Source organism: Bactrocera oleae, chromosome 4, assembly GCF_042242935.1.
Source record: "Bactrocera oleae isolate idBacOlea1 chromosome 4, idBacOlea1, whole genome shotgun sequence".
Classification (NCBI taxonomy): Eukaryota; Metazoa; Arthropoda; class Insecta; order Diptera; family Tephritidae; genus Bactrocera; species Bactrocera oleae.
The window spans coordinates 10021331-10038146 of NC_091538.1; the positions used below are offsets into that span (position 1 = coordinate 10021331).

Genomic DNA, 16816 nt, shown 5'->3' on the forward strand with positions numbered 1-16816 from the left:
GTGTTTTAATATTTACACATAATTAATTTTATGATATGACTTAACACTGAAACATTAATCATCTCCCAGCAACAGAGAACGTATATTATATTATTATATGATATATAGCCAGCAACAGCATTTATTGTGAACTATTGTTTTTCGTAGACTTTCGTAAATGTCAGTGTAGAAAGAATGAAGTCTCCAATGAATTAGTTTTACTGCAACATTTATAAGTTTTTGTGTGAAGAAAAATATCGTTTTTGTTATTTCATAAATATTGGCATTTTTATTTAGTACATATACAATTACCATTTCTATTTGTTTAAATGTGATCGTAACGACCATTATCAAAATTAAAAATATGATATAGTTGCATGCACTGTAGTTGCAACGTAGTTCTTTAATCAAAGTTATTAACACATGCAAGAGACAACAATCGGAAGAATAATAGAGTAACGTGACATTTTTTGTGTGTGAAATTGGAAATAAACCTATTAGCATAAAAGTAAAAAACAGGCTAAACGAAAAACAGAATGTCGGAATCGTATGGTATGTTGTTTGGCATTGAATCACTATTTGTGAAGTTCATGCGTATATTTGTATGTAGTATATGTGTGTGTTATACAAATAAATATACATTTATTTACATTGGTTGATTTTCCTGTGTTGCAGATTATCTTTTTAAATTCCTAATAATTGGCAGCGCAGGAAGTGGCAAAAGCTGTTTGCTACATCACTTCATCGAGAATAAGTGTAAGTTTTGGCAATGTTTCGTAGGTATTTTGCAATACATAGGTGAAATGTGCGAAGTAGCATTAGTATAAATAATTACTTGCAATTATCCACTCTGTATATATGTATGCCCATTTGCAAGTATATGTAAGCATTACTTTTGTTTACATCTACTTGTATAATATATAATAAAGAATTGCTAAATATGATATTATATAAATTGCAGTTAAAGATGACAGCTCCCATACGATTGGTGTTGAATTTGGTTCGCGTATTGTGAATGTTGGTGGTAAATCGGTGAAATTGCAAATATGGGATACAGCGGGACAAGAGCGTTTTCGATCTGTAACACGTTCATATTATCGTGGTGCCGCTGGTGCTCTGCTGGTGTATGATACAACATCGCGTGATTCCTTTAATGCTCTCAGCAATTGGTTGAACGATGCACGCACCCTAGCCAGTCCGAATATTGTTATACTATTGGTGGGTAATAAAAAAGACTTGGAAGATGAGCGCGATGTTACATTCTTGGAAGCAAGTACTTTTGCACAGGAGAATGGTAGTAAAACTAGAATAGATATCTTAATAACATATATTAATATTGCTTGATTTACAGAATTAATATTTCTTGAGACAAGCGCTAAAACCGGAGAAAATGTTGAAGAGGCTTTTTTGAAATGTTCAAAAACTATTTTAGCAAAGATCGAAAGTGGTGAATTAGACCCTGAACGTATAGGCAGTGGCATTCAGTATGGTGGTGCCGCACTACGAAATCTACAAACAAGACAGCGAAGCATTAGTAAACCAGACTGTGGTTGTCGTGTCTAATTAGATGGCGGAGCACGTCGTAAATTTATTTCTATAATCTCATATTACAACTTTATTATATGTAGAGTGTGTAAAAGTTAAAAAAATTGTGAAAAACGCAACTGAATGAAGTGATGGCAGACGTACGCAATATAGGCATTGTGTGTAGTTATATAAAACAGTAATATATACATACGTATTTCAAATGTACATATATGTATTGCAATTAGACTAAGCCAAAAGTATAAATAATATCGAATTATGTAAATGCTCATTGTTGTACTTTCCATTGTGGTATATTTTTATACTTTCAACAATTAAATCAATATTCATTCCCAATTTTAAAAGCACGCAATTTTCCAAATTTTTACAAAATTTCGATTTGTTGATATTATTTATATATAATCGATTTATATGCTAATTGATTTCTGGTTTTACTCAGTTTTACATCTCTTGAAAATAAGTAGTCCTACGACATCTCTTGGTTTTAAATACTGATTTATTATGATATTTTACACCATATTCGCATATAATTGTATAATGTTAAGGAAATAGAAAATTAAGTAATTTTTTTGTAAATACCAGAAATTATACAAAATCTTCATGAATAAACGAAATTAAGATCATGACAACCTTAAAAGCGCAAGAGTAATTTTTTTTTGTTGGTAATTTGGTTGATAATTTATATAGCTTCTCAGATTATATTCAATTCTTTGTGCTTGCTGTCACCCGAAGTCCCCTTAAATCACAATAATACACATTTTGATTTAAAAATAGTTTGCATATATTTCAAAAACGGTGTAAATGTGTGCTAAGCAGTACAAAATTACACAAATACTATATTCAACTAAAAAATGTTTGCTAGTTAACCAACTTTTTTAACATCGCCATTTGTGTTACCAGTGTAACTTTGATAACAGTTCACCATATCTTTCGCTTTATAGCTGTAGAGCTTCTTACGACTTTCCGCGAAATTCTAAAAAAATTATGTGTTTATTAGTATTTTGGAACATTTCAATTTATATCTCTTGCATACGCTTAAATCACCGGCAATCAATGTCCATAAATATACAAAAGCAGCTGGTATAACGCTGACAATAATGGCGAATTCAAAATTGGTGAACGTTTTAAACATTTTGCTTCTGTATTATTTATATGTAGTATTAGGTGCAATTAAAAATTTTGTCAGCACTACGTGATTTTTTGTAGGTTTTTTATGCCAATTGAATTTGTATATATGTAGTTGGTTTTAAGTGGGAGGGAAGTTTAATTTTTACGAATAACAAATGTGTCACCTCTCAGCTGTTTGCTATAAAACCGATCGATCACGATTGTAAAAGAAATTTGTCATACACAACAAAAAAAAACTTATAATAACTTATAAGTTTTGTATTTGTGTGTTTAAAAGTAATAAATTTGAGTCAATACTGTAAACGTTCTATAGAACAGTTTAAAGGTTTAAACATAACTAATACCAAAATTTTGGTTTTATTGTTAATAACTTCGTCACCGTTCACAACAATAAAATTCACAATAGGTGCCAATCATCAATAAAAGCACCGAGGTTAACATTTGACGTCTGCTCAGTCGAAGATTTTCGTGATCTAAAAATTTATAGTTCTTTTTGACCTGTGCAAATCAAATTTTAACAAAATGAGGATTCCATTTGGCAAAAAGCATGCTGAAATCGCCACTTCCTTGTAAGTTTCTTATGAGACTTTATTTTTATATATAATTAACATACATACCGTACATTTTGTGCCGCAAGCAAATTCTGTCTCAACATTGCATAATCAATAAGCGTATAAAATTTTAATTAAAAAATTATTTGTAATGTATTTATTGCCTTATAATTAATATTACTTTTTTAGCGTCTCATCGGCGGCAGGATTTGGTGGCGCAGCGGGGCTTGCTTTACTCTACATGACAGATTGGAAATTGGTGCTGCAATACCTGCCAATCTACAACACGAAATTTGACAAATCCGAATAAACTGTTTGCTGCTATTGGAAAAACATTTACATTTTTCGCTCTATCCTTATGTTGTTCATAAATCTAAAGTAACTTACATTATGCACGTAATGTGTTCTAAAATAAAGTAGTGTGGAAGTTTCAGTGAAATGTACAATGTACAGCACAAATGCTCGTTTGTTTTTATTAAGTTGCTTAAGTTATTTCGGCCAAGAACGGCCGAAATATACAAAAAAAAAAAAACAGGAATACTTAAGAGGTGATATGCTTGTGATTTTAAACAAATTTTCCCGATTGGAAAAGAATTTATTATTACGTATTTCGGAGTGAAGCTGTTTAATATTTTTGTTACTGTTTTACAAGCGAATAGCGTTTAGAAATGTCATTGGGAAGACAATGTTGTTGTTGTAGCAGCAAAATTCTGGGAAGACAATCCTTATCCATGGTACAAATGAAACAATTTTGGTTGTTAGTAAATCTTTTATTTTTCCTACATAAGGAAAATTGGTAATAAAAGTTCTAATTAACTATTTTACTTAAAAGTTGTAATTTAAGTTTATACATGGTGTAAAAACATTTGCATTCGTATCTATATATATATACATATACATATGTATGAATGCATGTATTAGTTTGTATAAAATTACATAGTAAAAAAGTATAAAAAATGGCAGGATACTTTCTGATTCGAGAGTGTTACTTCTTTAAAGTACAAAACTGTTTGTTCACATTGTGTTAGGCGAAATATGCTCGAGAATTAAACGGGAGCTGTGATTTGCCTTTTCAAATTATTGCTTAAATCATCTTTCGTTTAAAAGTATTTAACTTACATTTTTTTTAAATTTATATTTATGTATTGTATAACAAAAATTGTGCGAATTCATTATTAATGTGTAATGTGGACAAACATAACCTAACATCTAGTAAATGTACTTAGTTTTTTTTATATGTACTATGCTTTTCAAAAATATGCGTATTAAATTAGTTATACTAAGCAGATTCGTTAGTTACTTATGCATATAATATATAATTATTTATAAGCTATTTAACTTTCTTTTAGGTTACAAGAAAAGTATTTTTGTTTACAATATTTGATCAAAAATATGAAACTAATTTTATAGTAAATAGTTTGTTTAGATCTTTAATTCGCCTTCATACATCAATTACTTCTACTACTAAAACAAAAAAAAAAAAAATAGCTCGCCCCATTGACTAAAAACCAACAACATCAGAAGAACGCGTGTATGTCTTTTACAAACAGAAAATTAGAACTTATTATAATTAGCTCAATTACTCAGTCAGTCACCCTACCTTTATGTTTATACATGTATGTATTTTTTTATTGTAATTTAATAATTAACTTTCACAAAGTTTCAAAAAATTTTGTTTTCAACAATAGCTAAAACTATAAAGAAATCTGTGGTCATCGACCAGCGATTAATTGCTAATTTTTAACGAAATTTAATAAAAATATATATGCTTGTATAAGTATATTTATGTATGTATAGCTTGTACATTCTAGCAATCAATATTCTTGCGATATACTGGGATAGACTAAGAAATAATTAAAAATATATACATAAATATTAAAAAATAATAAAAAATGTAATAAAAAGTAAATGACAAAAAAAAAGTAATAAATACAGAAATAAAAAAAAAATTAAAAAATAATAATAAAATAAAAAATTAATAATAAAATAAAAAATAATAATAAAAAAAAAATAAATAAATAAAAATTAAATAACTAAAAAAATTAAATTAAAAAAAATATAATAATTAAATAAATAAAAAAAATTAATAAAAATCTTAAAAAAATAATAAAACTATGAAATGGCAAAAAAATAATAAATAAAGAAATAGAAAAAATAAATAAAAAAAATAATAAAATAAATAAAATAAAAATTAAGAATAAAAATTAAAAAAAAAATAAAATAACTAAATAAAAAATTAATTAAAAAAATATTAAATTAAAAAAAATTAAATAAAAAAAAACATTAAATTAAAAAAAATAAATAAAATAAAAAAAAATGATTAAAAATCTTAAAATAATGATAACACTAAATGAAAAGAAATTACTGCAATTGATTATTACGTATCGATTATAAAATTTCAATGAAGTGATTAAAGATTTTGATTGCCTTCACAAAACTTATCTTTAAAATTTGCATATTGGCTGTGAATGCATAATCGAACATTGGGTGTGTTAACTTTAAACTTTCTAAACTACCGTAATTACTTTCTAACGTATTGTGCAACAATATAACGAAAAACAAACTTAGTGACATTTCGTTGATAACACTATTATTTTGAAAATAACCTTGACTTATTTGAGATTCCCATTTATTTTCCCGTTCTCCTTTTGCTGATTTATATATCTGGCTCAACGAATGATGCCGGAAACAGACCTGTCTTATTGGTGCGCGCATGCGTGCCTTTGTACCAACCATTTTTTTGACGACGTTGCACATAAATTATATCGCCTACTTGTAATTCCAGCTCTATTTCACTATTAGGTGGATATGGAACTACACATCTGAAACGGCTGCAACATATGTACATACATACATATATATTTATAAATAAAAAAAAAGCAAAAACAAGTAGTTATATATATATATACCTTTCGCGTGAGCACTGTGTGGACTTGGTGGTCGCACTTGCAGCAACAGCCGCTGCTGTTATATTGCATGGCGCAAGCAATGCTGTCAGCCCACTATTGCTACCGCTGATAGCGCCATAATCGTTGCTGGTACTAGATAAAGCGGCTGCTGCATCTAAGCTATGCGATTTGCGGTGATTTGTAGTTATTGTATTTGTTGGAATTATTTGCTGTTGTTGTTCGCCAACACCTTTAGGTGTGTTAGAAAGTGTTTGTTGTTGTTGGGGCACCGATGCATTATAAATGCTACGCAAGGTAGCATTGTCCATAGATTGGCGTGCGCTGAAAGCGAAAGCAAAAGCAAAAAATTAATAAAATGGAAAAATATAAATATATTGACATAGTTGCTTTACTTTTGCAAGTGTGGACGTTCTTTTGGGCCTCTCAACTGCTGTGATCCATAGCCCACACTTTGTACTGCGTTTTGTTGCATTTGTGCTTGTTGTTGATGTTTTTGTTGCGTAGAATGTTGCTGTGTCGTGTGCATATTCTCTTGAATTTGTGCCATTGCAGACGTATTTGCAGCAGTTGCCGCGAGCGCTGTCGGGTCATTTGGTAGACTCTGCAACAATTGGCTAGGACAGGAGCCAGAGCTGTGCCGAAAATTATATTAATTAATTTCTTTTTGATTAAAATTAAATTTTATTTATTTATTTTATGTCTTATTTAAATGTCAATAACTAAATTTGTTGACAAAAGCAATGTTCTTGAGTTATGTATAATGACAGTAGTTTGACATAAACAACAAAAAAAATAAATAAAAAAAAAACAATAAACAACAAAAAAATAATTTAAAAAAAAACAGTAAAAAAACAATGAAAAGGAAAACAATAAAAAAAATAAATACAAAAAAAAATTATAAAAAAAGTAAATACAAAAAAAAAAAAATTATAAAAAAAGTAAATACAAAAAAAAAATTATAAAAAAAGTAAATACAAAAAAAAAATTATAAAAAAAGTTAATACCAAACAAACAAAAAAGTAAATACAAAACAAAATAAATAAAAAAGAAAATACCAAACAAAAAAAATAAAAAAGTGAAACATATGTACATAAATAGAAATAGTAGAAATCTTCATAAAGCAGAGATTGTATACTTTAAAGATGGTGAGAGCAGCACCCACAGAAGGAAGAACGAAATGGTCAGAATGATAAATAACTTAAACTACATTACTTACCGCACATGTACTGGATGCAATTGTGCGTGTGTATTAGCTGATGCGAAATGTGTGTTGCCTTTCTGTGTGGCATTGCATATGGAATTTTTGCTCTTATTATGAATGGCTGAATCATCAATTGTAGTTGTTGTTGACGAGTCATGTGCGGATTGTGCGTGTGGACTTTTCTGTTGCTGACGTGCGATTGCACTACTTGGAGATTTCGAACGTGATTTGATGTGCGCCAAGCGCTTCATTAACTGCACCGCACTGGATGTGGTGGAGGAAGAAGCTGTTGGTGCGACTGCATTTGGCATATTTTCCTTTTGCTTGCCGCTATCCTTCTCCTTAACGTTTTGCTCTTTCGTGATATCATGTGTCTTGCTGTAACGATTGAAAAATGCCTCAACCGTATGACCGAGTGGTTTTGTCCAAACCGACGAAACCGGCAATGCGCTGCTCACTTGACGTGGCGGTAAATCGGGCGGTTGATGTAGACTTTGAATTCGCTGTGCTGTTGATGACACAGCAGGCGGCGATTGAACAATTGGCAACAGATTCGGTACGGTTTTTATTGTGGATTGACTGAGGTGCGGTGAGCTCTGCAGTGGCACATATTTCCATTGATGCATCAATTGTTGTTGATCGCGGCTACGTAGTGGCGTCACATAGTTACCCGGAAAAACGCCGGTAATATCTTGCCAGTTTTTACCCTTGAACCAACCATCCAAACAGCGCTCTGTCACGATGTAAACACAACCTTTTATATAAAAAATAAAAAATAAAGAAAAAAAAATATTAAAATTAATTAAATATTTGTATAAATCGAAATAGCTACCTTTTTTCAATTCCAGTTCATCACTTTTGCGTGGTTTGTATGGATAAAGCGCGAGATAACCCCAAGGTAAACTTGGTGGTATATGCTGTTGGACAACACTGGTTTTTAAAACGTTTACGCGCTGCTGCGACTGCTGCGGCGGCAGTTGCTGCTTTTGTTGCATATGTTGAGTGTGCATTTGTTGTTGTTGTTGTTCTCGTGCAATTGTGCTTTGCGGCACCGCCACGTTCGCAGCATTGTTGCCATCTTGTACTTCGCCACTACCGCCGCACGAAATATGCCGCACAATATCTGCCGAATTTGTTTCTGCGGGTACGCTTAAAATTTCCGCTGAATGACGATTCGATTGCAGTATGCTTAACGTTGCGCCTGTACCCAAACCTGTGTGCAAGTTACCAGCTGAGAGCAGAGCATTTAAGGAATGACGCTTTTCGCGTTTATCACGAAAACGTACAGAGCTGGAGCCACTGACGATATTTAGATTGCTACATTCATGCTGTGGCGAGGCGGGCAGTGACTGATTCGGACTGCTGGGCATCGATGTTGAGTTGACACCACTGTTGATGCCGACGCATGCTATGCCGCTATTTGTCGCCGTAGTTGTTGTTGTGGTGCTAACCGATTGCGGGCTGGTAGCACTTGATGAGGAATTCGATGCTGATGCTGATGACGTCGTTGATTCACTATTGTTCGTATCGATTTGTGGCATTGGCGGTGGATTGCGTAGCTGGTGCGCGATTGTTTGCTTAGCACTGCCCATTGCTGTTGCAGTATAGTTGGCTGCCAATGCAGCTATATCTATGGATGGCGTGGCAGTCGATGTTGCCGTTGACATATTCGTAACTAGGTAAGTTGCTTCGAGCACCTGCTTGGCGAGTGCATTCAATTCAACAAAGGCTATTGGAAATATACCAATTGCACTGCCAATGCAACCCTCAGCCCAATTATGATCCACGCGCCGTAAAACATGTATAACGGTACCTTTTTTAAATGTAAGACAACCTTGCTCCTCATTCGGCGGCATTTTAAAATCATATAATGCAATACATTGCGGTGTTGGCAACGGTACAACAACTTGCACGTGATTTATGGGGAAAGTACCCTCCGTAATGTAACCGTTGCCATTATTAAGCTGTCCCACGTACCAATTACTGTCGATTTTACGCTTAAGTAACACCAAATCGCCTTTCTTAAAGTGCAAATCGGACGGTTCAGCTGATTCGAAATCATAAAGTGCATAAGCGTGTGGCAACAAACATCGTCGTTGTTGTATAAACTGTTGTGGGGGCGGATGGGCACCACCATTTATGCTGTTACTGACCGGCGGTAACTGTTGCTGTTGGATTTGGGTTGCTTCAATTGTCTGTTGTTGTTGCTGCTGCTCATAATCGTTGACATTTCGTATATCCGGGCTGGATTTGGAGGTGTGCGATTTTTGCTGTTGTTGTGTCTTAATAGCGGCTGCATTTTTCATGCCTGCAGTGCGTTTATAAGTGATTTATTTTGATATTTGAAAATTTAATTCACAATATATTTAATAATACGTTGTTAGTAAAAAATAATATAAAATTAATGTAGGCACATGTATAATTATAAACAATAAGGTACGTTAACGCTAATACCCTTCACAGGTGCATTTCTTATAGCTTAAAAGGGTATAAAAAGATCTTTATCTTGATTTTGATCGGTCAGTTGGTATGGCAGCTGTATGCTAAGTAGTCCAATTTGAACAATTTCTGCAGGGATTGTACCGTTGCCTTGAAAAAAATCAAGTGAAAATTTCGTGAACATATCTCGTCAAATAAAATAGTTTTCCATACAACTGGATTTTGATCGATTAGTTTGTATAGAAGTTATATAATTTTGTGTGTTACAAACTTCGTGACAAACTTAATATACACTGTTCAGGGTATAATAATATACCTATATGGAATTACACTGCAAAGAGTATAGTTATCGAATAAACGTTGTTTTGCATACATATATCGCAAACAAAAATGAATTTTAACTACTAAATATTTATTACCAGCTATTAGTAATTCATATGTCAACATGTTAGCTTGCTTTCTATTATTTTATAAGTAAACTAGCATAAACATAAATATTATTCAACTGGGTACATTAGCACATTGAATATAAGACAGATATTATTTTTACAAATTTCTTTACATTTAAGTTTCTTAATTGCTGTTACCGAAGTAATTTGGTCGTGCGTGGGTTGATTACATCGTGCAGATATTGAGAAACTCTTAAGACCCTCATAATAAAATGAGCGCCTTTACAACCATACATACAAAGTGTGCACATATATTTATATACATATTAAAAAAATTTAATGCAATGCATATATATATACCTTCTAGTATCCGCATCAAGAGTACGTTTGGTGGTAAATTATCTATTTTTACCTCAACTAACACACGACATTCCGGACAACGCAACTCTTGTCGACTGGACACGATCACCTGCGAATTAAACAAACAACGATACAATTTTTTTTTTACATGCATACGTAATTTTGATGAAAATTTGACAAAGCCATATTACCTCTAAACATTTCCGACAAAATGTATGTTGGCAGGGTAACACCTTCGATGAAGTATCCAAACGTTCCAAACACACAGAGCACTCCAATAAATCATTCAGTGTATGTTCATCCATTTTAGGCACTTCTTAGTTAGTGTTTATAAGGACTTATACTTGTATCAATTATTTTAAATTGTAAGATGCCTTCATATTTTACAAATTTGTTTATTTTTATTTCGTATGTTCATATGTATATATGTATGGAACTAATTCAAGGATAGTAGGTTTAAATACATTTCGTTATATTGTAAAATATCTAAGTGAGCGCAGCACATTCCATTTCAATGCCTTAACTGAGTAATGATCACCGCTAATACAACTTATTTCTAATAATGCTCGACAAGTTCGTTGCGTTTGATGTTATTGCTGTTTTCGTTTAACACCTAGCACTTCACAAATCGCTCTATACAGAAATATACACACATTGAGAAAATGCATTCCGCGACAACCGAGTCAAGTGAATGGGCGGAAAATACACACACACTTGTGAAATTACTAGTCAACTTCGATAGCTTTAAATTCGAACCAATTCAAAAGTAACAATATGCAAATATATTAATTTTTTGCTTTAACTATATCTATTTTACTAATTCACTAAATTTCTTATTTAAAATGCATTTCCACTAAATGGCTAATAAGCAAAATTAACTTCTCTGGGCTAATGGTATTTACTGCAAATGTCAAATAGGAAAACTATTGGAATTTATGCAAATTGAGGTGTGTTCAATGAAAGCTGTTTAATATGAAAATGAGGAGACTTGAAGGTTGCTTATTTCAATAAAGTTAAAAATGCACTTAAATGAGAAATAGTAGAGACGACGATAAAATTACAAAAATTGTTTTAGTAAAAATATTGAAAGTATATATTGAATTTATGTGTATAATTGCATAAACTATTTAAAAAGCCAATCTATGATTCTTGCATCACTGATTTCTGTTTACGTTCTATCTATCAAAAGAGAATTGGTAAAAGTCTCCAAAGTACAATAGCTGCAAAATCAGCTGCGACCAAAACATAACCTAAAATATTCCTTTCAAATACTATACACGCTGTGTCGTGTTTGTGTTTTTAGTGCGCTGTAAAATTTTTGTTTGTTTTCCAAACCAATCGGTGAAAACACATTTATTTTCGCAAAAATTTAATTAAAAAGTAAAGCAACATGCCGAAAGTTCGAAGCGCCTCTGGGCCTCCGCGTAAGCAAGGCTTTAACCGCTCCAATCACTCGATGAATCCAGAGCGGCCCAAATCTGGGCTGAAGGGGGTAGCCAATCCCAGAACACAGGCAACAATTAAGCGTTTGCAAATGTATCGCAATTTCAAAGCAAAGCGTGACCGAAGAGGAAAAATTATAACACCAGCACCATTCCAGGTAAACTAAATGTTTAATATTTTCGCTATAAATTTGCTAACACATGCTTCATAGGGACGTTTGCCATCTGGTACCATGGCACGAGTGGAACCCTCACCAAAATGGTTTAGTAACTCAAGAGTTATATCACAAAATGCATTGCAAAAGTTTCAGGATGAGATTGGTAAAGCAGTTAAAGATCCATACCAAGTAATAATGAAGCCATCACAATTACCTATAACGCTTTTAAATGAGACGAGCAAGTATAAGCGTGTACATTTATTGGATACGGAAAGTTTCGATACCACTTTCGGCCCTAAAAAACAACGAAAACGCGTAAATTTGAAAGTACGCGATTTAGAAGACCTGAGTCGTAGCGCAGAATTAAAGGCGGATAATTACGATGAAAACAAAGATGTTGATTTGATTCGTGAAGAGACCGGCGAAAAAGCTGCACAACGCGATTGGATATTTGCAGCGGGACAGAGTCGTCGTATATGGAATGAATTGCACAAAGTAGTTGATGCATCTGACGTTTTGCTGCAAGTGCTTGACGCGCGCGATCCCATGGGCACACGTTCAAAATATATTGAACAATTTCTACGCAAAGAGAAGCCGCATAAACACTTGTTCTTCATTTTGAACAAAGTCGATTTGGTGCCTGTGTGGGTGACGCAGCGTTGGGTGGCTATACTAAGTGCTGAGTATCCCACGATTGCTTTCCACGCGTCAATGCAGCACCCTTTTGGCAAGGGTTAGTATTTTCAAGCGCAGTGTTGACTAGTTATGTGGCTTAAACTAATAATTTTGGCTTTTTTTCTTTCAAATAGGTGCACTTATAAATCTTTTCCGCCAGCTAGGCAAACTGCATTTGGACAAAAAGCAAATCAGTGTTGGTTTCATTGGTTATCCGAATGTAGGAAAATCTTCCGTTATTAATGCGTTGCGTTCCAAAAAAGTGTGCAATGTTGCGCCCATTGCAGGAGAAACAAAAGTTTGGCAATATATTACTTTGATGAAACGTATTTTCCTTATCGATTGCCCTGGTGTGGTTTATCCCTCAGCAGAAACCGACACCGAAAAGGTGCTGAAAGGTGTTGTACGTGTTGAATTGGTCACAAATCCCGAAGATTATGTTGAAACAGTTTTACAACGTGTGCGTAAGGAATATATACAGAAAACATATAAAGTTGAGAGCTGGACTACGTCAATGGACTTTTTGGAGCAATTGGCTAAAAAATCTGGAAAATTATTGAAAGGTGGCGAACCGGATATAACTGTCACATCACGTATGGTACTCAATGACTGGCAGCGTGGAAAGTTACCATTTTATGTTGCACCCGAAGGTTATGAAACGCCTCGTTCTCAAGCTGATAAGCCGCAAATCATCAATGAAACGAAAAACTCGGAACAAGACGAACAAGCTGGTGATGATGCCGATGCCAAATCCGAGGCACCTACATTCGTAAGCGAGTCCGTTAAGAAGGCGAGAGAATTCAAACAGCTGCAAGATTTTCGTAAAATTAAAGTTGGTATTGATTTTGAAGCTGACGATGTACGTGAGTTGGACAAAATAGATGTAGAATTACTGGAAAAAGAGAAAGCCGAGCGTTTGGAGCGTAAAAAGCAACGTTTACAAAATCCCGATGACGAAGAAGAGTCGAGCGATGGTGCTAGTGAATTTTACTCTGAAGACGAATATGTTGAGAATCTGGGTCGTGTCGTGCATAAGAAAGCCAGCATCAAACGTAAAGCGAGTGTGGCAATAACGGCTTCTGGAAAGTTTAAAGTGGAGCCTGATGTTGGCGAAGAAAGTGATAATGACGGCAAACAACCTGCGGCTAAAAAACGTTTAAGCGCGAAAGAAAAACGTGCGCTAGAGCGCAGTTTGAAACGCAAAAAGATTGGCAGTAATTTCTATGAAGTATCCAATGTGAAAAATCGTAATAGAAATAGGAAAAATGAGGCATGATTGATGTAAATAAAATGTGTACTCCACCAACATATTGTTTTAACCTTCAAAATCTAAAATAAATTAAATATTTTTCATGAATATTGGTTTATTACTTTCATATTTGGATTAGTTATTCTTCCTAATATTACTGCTTATGAAAAAAAAGCTATTTTCAAACTTTTCATATAAAACAAGCGACTGCTAGTCTAGACTAGTCGTGTACGCTTGTAGTGAACACGTTGTTCGTGTTCGCACAGAAGATAATTCTCCAAAGTTTGTGGTTTCATTAAATATGTTATAACAGCAACTACAAATTTGTAGTGGAAATAGAATTTGGATTAGTATGTATAACGCCAATGCTCATATAAATCTAATTAAAGTTACACTTACTACTTAAGTCTAGAAAAATTGTAATCAATCATCATCTTGGCAATTCTTCTTCTTTTGCTTTTTACGCCCCATCAAATCATACTTGGCACTAATGTCATTGTCAGGCTCTTCTTCGCTGCCACTACTCATTTCTGAATCACTGGACTCAGTATAGGGTCCAATGCCTGGTAATATCGCTACACACTTCAGCTGTCCTTTGTTAAATTGATCTGTATTAATGTTGGATAGTGTGCCAAATTTAGTAGCGTTTGTTGTAGCGCAATCTTTGCCAATTTTTGCACTTGAAGAACAAGCGATTTCACCATTTTTACGCTTAATACCAAGACCAAGTAAAGACTTTTGTGATGGTCTTGCGGTAGTTGCAGTGTTTGGTATTTTCGTCAGCTTTCCGGTTTTAATTTCAGACTGAAGTTTCTAAATAAATTAATTTTGAGTAGTGTTAAGTGGTGCTAGTGTATACACATATAAATAAATATTATATAGAATTACTTTATCAGCAGTTTCCTCCTGCAACGTTGCTACACGGTCTCGGAATTCTTGCAATTCCTTTCGTTCGTCTTGTATCTGTTTCTTTTCAGCATCAATTTTGTTTTGGTCGACCAACTCAAGGAATTGTACTTCATCGTCATCCAAACCACGTATTAGGTTTTCTAATTTTATTGAAGAATTTAGTTAATATTAATTTTTATTGTATTTATTTTGCACTAACTCAATTTGTGAGCTTCTTCATATTCCAAATCTTTTTTCATTTTCTGCTCTTTTAATCGCTCAAAGAGTGATCGCCCATCATATGGTTCCTCAGGACGTTCTAAGTTTAATTATTCAAAATTAAAGGTATTTTTTTTATAATTTTAACATTGCTCATACCCAATGGCTGATCTGGCGTGCGTACTTTTTCCCATTCTTCTTGACGCCGTTTACGTGCTTCTACAGCTTCAGATTCTGTCACGAAACCCGAACTCATGGTCCATGCAATTATTTTATATCAAATTAGACGTTGTTCGCAATAAGTTTTAAAATGATTACTTTATTGCAACATGCAAGAAATATCATAAACTCATTTGACAGATAGTTGGAAATAAACGTCAAATTCGTATCTACAATTTAGGGCTGCATTCACAGCTAAACGATTGGAGAGATGCAACGATGAAATTAAATTTTGTCTGTACTTGTCTTAATAATTATATGAAAGCTTACAACTATAAAGCAAAAAATTCTCAGCCAATTAATTTATAACTAACGCAATATATAACTGTTGCGAATTGAATTTATATATGATTAATAACTGATTTCTTAGTTGTATAATATTTGTGCAGTACAAATGCAACACTGTGTACCCAATACGAAATAGTTTGGTGATTTTTAATCCAATTGCATTTATTGGCCAGTGTTTGCCAGTATTCATTCGGTCGTTGGGAGAATCATACGTTCGTAAAATTTGTGAAGTGAATTTCAAAGTGCGGTATTTGGACGCTAAACATTGAACACAGTGCCTACTGTAGTACAGCAACAGTAATCGGTATTTACATACAAAAACAACAATAAGGAATATTGATCGGTTGTGATCTGTGAGCACAAAAAAGCAAATATGGCCGCCACTTGTTGGATGTTAAAAATTGTTTGATGAACGGAAAGTGAGAAAAGTATGTAAAACTTCATTACCTAGTTGGGGAAATGATACGAGTGTATACAAATTAGGAAGTTTAAGGGGAGATAATATAAAATATGAAAGTTTTCATTAGAATCAAAATTCCGAATAGCGTCAAGAATGAATAGATAATTAAAGTGCATATCAGAAATATGAAAGATCATAGAATGAATAAAGTAAAACCAAGGAAATGAGCTACGAAAGAATGAAAAGTAAGACGCGCAAGTGCAGAGAGTTTGTGTTAAATTAAATAGAAAATTATTAATACAGAGAAGAAGAGTGTTGGAAAAGTAAATGTGCAAAGTGTGTTAAAACCGAACGTGGATAAAGCAAAATTGAAGCTACGAAAAAGGTGTGCAGACAACCATAAACGAGGAATGAAAGGGAGAGAAAAAAGAGTCAAAAGTTCAACTTTGTCGTTTTTGCTGCGTGCAGTTAGGTGATCTGTGCGAATTGCTTTCTGTCTTGTGTACCGTGTTGACTTTTGTTAGCCAGTTTTTTTTTTTTGTTGTGGGTGATCTGCTTTCTATTTCATGTTCGTGTGTGGCATTGCTAAAATGTGTACATTTTAAGTCACCGGCGTAAATAATTCATATAATCAATTTGTACTTGCACAGCAATTACCGAAGCTAATTAAAAAATCGGTTGCAAGCATAAGTACAACAAATACTACGATTGTATTGTACAGCTTATTGTCATATTGAAATAGTGAATGTGTTAAAGTTAGTAAGTTTAACTCATTAC

At 33.3% G+C, this 16816-nt stretch overlaps 6 protein-coding genes and 1 non-coding gene across 11 annotated transcripts in view; 4 read left to right on the forward strand and 3 right to left on the reverse strand.

Moving 5' to 3' along the window:
• Window positions 1-251: 251 nt before the first annotated feature.
• On the forward strand, window positions 252-2161 carry Rab4 (RAS oncogene family member Rab4). The gene is made up of 4 exons (XM_014244555.3): window positions 252-531; window positions 655-735; window positions 941-1273; window positions 1331-2161. The coding sequence occupies exons 1-4, from the start codon at window positions 516-518 to the stop codon at window positions 1540-1542; spliced, it is 642 nt and encodes a 213-aa protein (XP_014100030.1). The 5' UTR covers window positions 252-515; the 3' UTR covers window positions 1543-2161.
• Window positions 2162-2281: 120 nt separating this feature from the next.
• On the reverse strand, window positions 2282-2936 carry LOC106624784 (uncharacterized). The gene is made up of 2 exons (XR_011396294.1): window positions 2558-2936; window positions 2282-2497 (listed from the first exon to the last, which is right to left on the reverse strand). It is a non-coding gene; the product is annotated as an uncharacterized protein (transcript).
• A 115-nt stretch (window positions 2937-3051) lies between these two features.
• UQCR-6.4 (Ubiquinol-cytochrome c reductase 6.4 kDa subunit) lies at window positions 3052-3662 on the forward strand. Its single transcript, XM_014244557.3, has 2 exons — window positions 3052-3221; window positions 3393-3662. Exons 1-2 carry the CDS (start codon window positions 3175-3177, stop codon window positions 3511-3513), a joined length of 168 nt encoding a protein of 55 aa, XP_014100032.1. The 5' UTR covers window positions 3052-3174; the 3' UTR covers window positions 3514-3662.
• Window positions 3663-5560: 1898 nt separating this feature from the next.
• Window positions 5561-11449, reverse strand: POSH (Plenty of SH3s). The gene is made up of 7 exons (XM_036375018.2): window positions 10693-11449; window positions 10502-10610; window positions 8146-9621; window positions 7329-8067; window positions 6505-6744; window positions 6113-6433; window positions 5561-6034 (listed from the first exon to the last, which is right to left on the reverse strand). Exons 1-7 carry the CDS (start codon window positions 10804-10806, stop codon window positions 5860-5862), a joined length of 3174 nt encoding a protein of 1057 aa, XP_036230911.2. The 5' UTR covers window positions 10807-11449; the 3' UTR covers window positions 5561-5859.
• Window positions 11450-11755: 306 nt separating this feature from the next.
• On the forward strand, window positions 11756-14133 carry Ns2 (nucleostemin 2). The gene is made up of 3 exons (XM_014245201.3): window positions 11756-12101; window positions 12156-12834; window positions 12911-14133. Exons 1-3 carry the CDS (start codon window positions 11892-11894, stop codon window positions 14050-14052), a joined length of 2031 nt encoding a protein of 676 aa, XP_014100676.2. The 5' UTR covers window positions 11756-11891; the 3' UTR covers window positions 14053-14133.
• On the reverse strand, window positions 14121-15504 carry LOC106625382 (PSME3-interacting protein). Of its 2 annotated transcripts, XM_014245203.3 has the most exons (5): window positions 15292-15504; window positions 15134-15232; window positions 14914-15074; window positions 14425-14838; window positions 14121-14341 (listed from the first exon to the last, which is right to left on the reverse strand). In XM_014245203.3, exons 1-4 carry the CDS (start codon window positions 15386-15388, stop codon window positions 14449-14451), a joined length of 747 nt encoding a protein of 248 aa, XP_014100678.2. In that variant the 5' UTR covers window positions 15389-15504; the 3' UTR covers window positions 14121-14341; window positions 14425-14448. The 2 variants fall into 2 exon arrangements, with proteins under 2 accessions (XP_014100678.2, XP_014100677.2); XM_014245202.3 differs by having other exon boundaries at window positions 14121-14838.
• Window positions 15505-15828: 324 nt separating this feature from the next.
• The window catches only part of RhoGEF2 (Rho guanine nucleotide exchange factor 2), a 230186-nt gene continuing 229198 nt past the window's right edge, over window positions 15829-16816 (forward strand). For all 4 annotated transcript variants that reach the window (XM_036374967.2, XM_070108070.1, XM_036374975.2 and 1 more), the window contains exon 1: window positions 15829-16067. The gene's annotated coding sequence lies outside the window, so the exon portion shown is untranslated. The remainder of the gene's footprint in view (window positions 16068-16816) is intronic.

What these genes read in the sequence shown, in the direction of transcription:
- UQCR-6.4 (XM_014244557.3), top strand. Translation starts at nt 3,175, where the DNA reads ATGAGGATTCCATTTGGCAAAAAGCATGCTGAAATCGCCACTTCCTT. An exon ending in GCTGAAATCGCCACTTCCTT is followed by an intron (nt 3,222 to 3,392) that starts GTAAGTTTCTTA and finishes TTACTTTTTTAG; the next exon opens with CGTCTCATCGGCGGCAGGAT.
- POSH (XM_036375018.2), bottom strand. Translation starts at nt 10,806, where the DNA reads ATGGATGAACATACACTGAATGATTTATTGGAGTGCTCTGTGTGTTTG. An exon ending in CTTGATGCGGATACTAGAAG is followed by an intron (nt 9,622 to 10,501) that starts GTATATATATAT and finishes AACGCACTGCAG; the next exon opens with GCATGAAAAATGCAGCCGCT. An exon ending in TTGCATCCAGTACATGTGCG is followed by an intron (nt 6,745 to 7,328) that starts GTAAGTAATGTA and finishes TTTTCGGCACAG; the next exon opens with CTCTGGCTCCTGTCCTAGCC.
- Ns2 (XM_014245201.3), top strand. Translation starts at nt 11,892, where the DNA reads ATGCCGAAAGTTCGAAGCGCCTCTGGGCCTCCGCGTAAGCAAGGCTTT. An exon ending in TAACACCAGCACCATTCCAG is followed by an intron (nt 12,102 to 12,155) that starts GTAAACTAAATG and finishes CATGCTTCATAG; the next exon opens with GGACGTTTGCCATCTGGTAC. An exon ending in GCAGCACCCTTTTGGCAAGG is followed by an intron (nt 12,835 to 12,910) that starts GTTAGTATTTTC and finishes TCTTTCAAATAG; the next exon opens with GTGCACTTATAAATCTTTTC.
- Rab4 (XM_014244555.3), top strand. An exon ending in TCACTTCATCGAGAATAAGT is followed by an intron (nt 736 to 940) that starts GTAAGTTTTGGC and finishes TATAAATTGCAG; the next exon opens with TTAAAGATGACAGCTCCCAT. An exon ending in TACTTTTGCACAGGAGAATG is followed by an intron (nt 1,274 to 1,330) that starts GTAGTAAAACTA and finishes CTTGATTTACAG; the next exon opens with AATTAATATTTCTTGAGACA.
- LOC106625382 (XM_014245203.3), bottom strand. Translation starts at nt 15,388, where the DNA reads ATGAGTTCGGGTTTCGTGACAGAATCTGAAGCTGTAGAAGCACGTAAA. An exon ending in CACGCCAGATCAGCCATTGG is followed by an intron (nt 15,233 to 15,291) that starts GTATGAGCAATG and finishes AATTAAACTTAG; the next exon opens with AACGTCCTGAGGAACCATAT. An exon ending in TGAAGAAGCTCACAAATTGA is followed by an intron (nt 15,075 to 15,133) that starts GTTAGTGCAAAA and finishes CAATAAAATTAG; the next exon opens with AAAACCTAATACGTGGTTTG.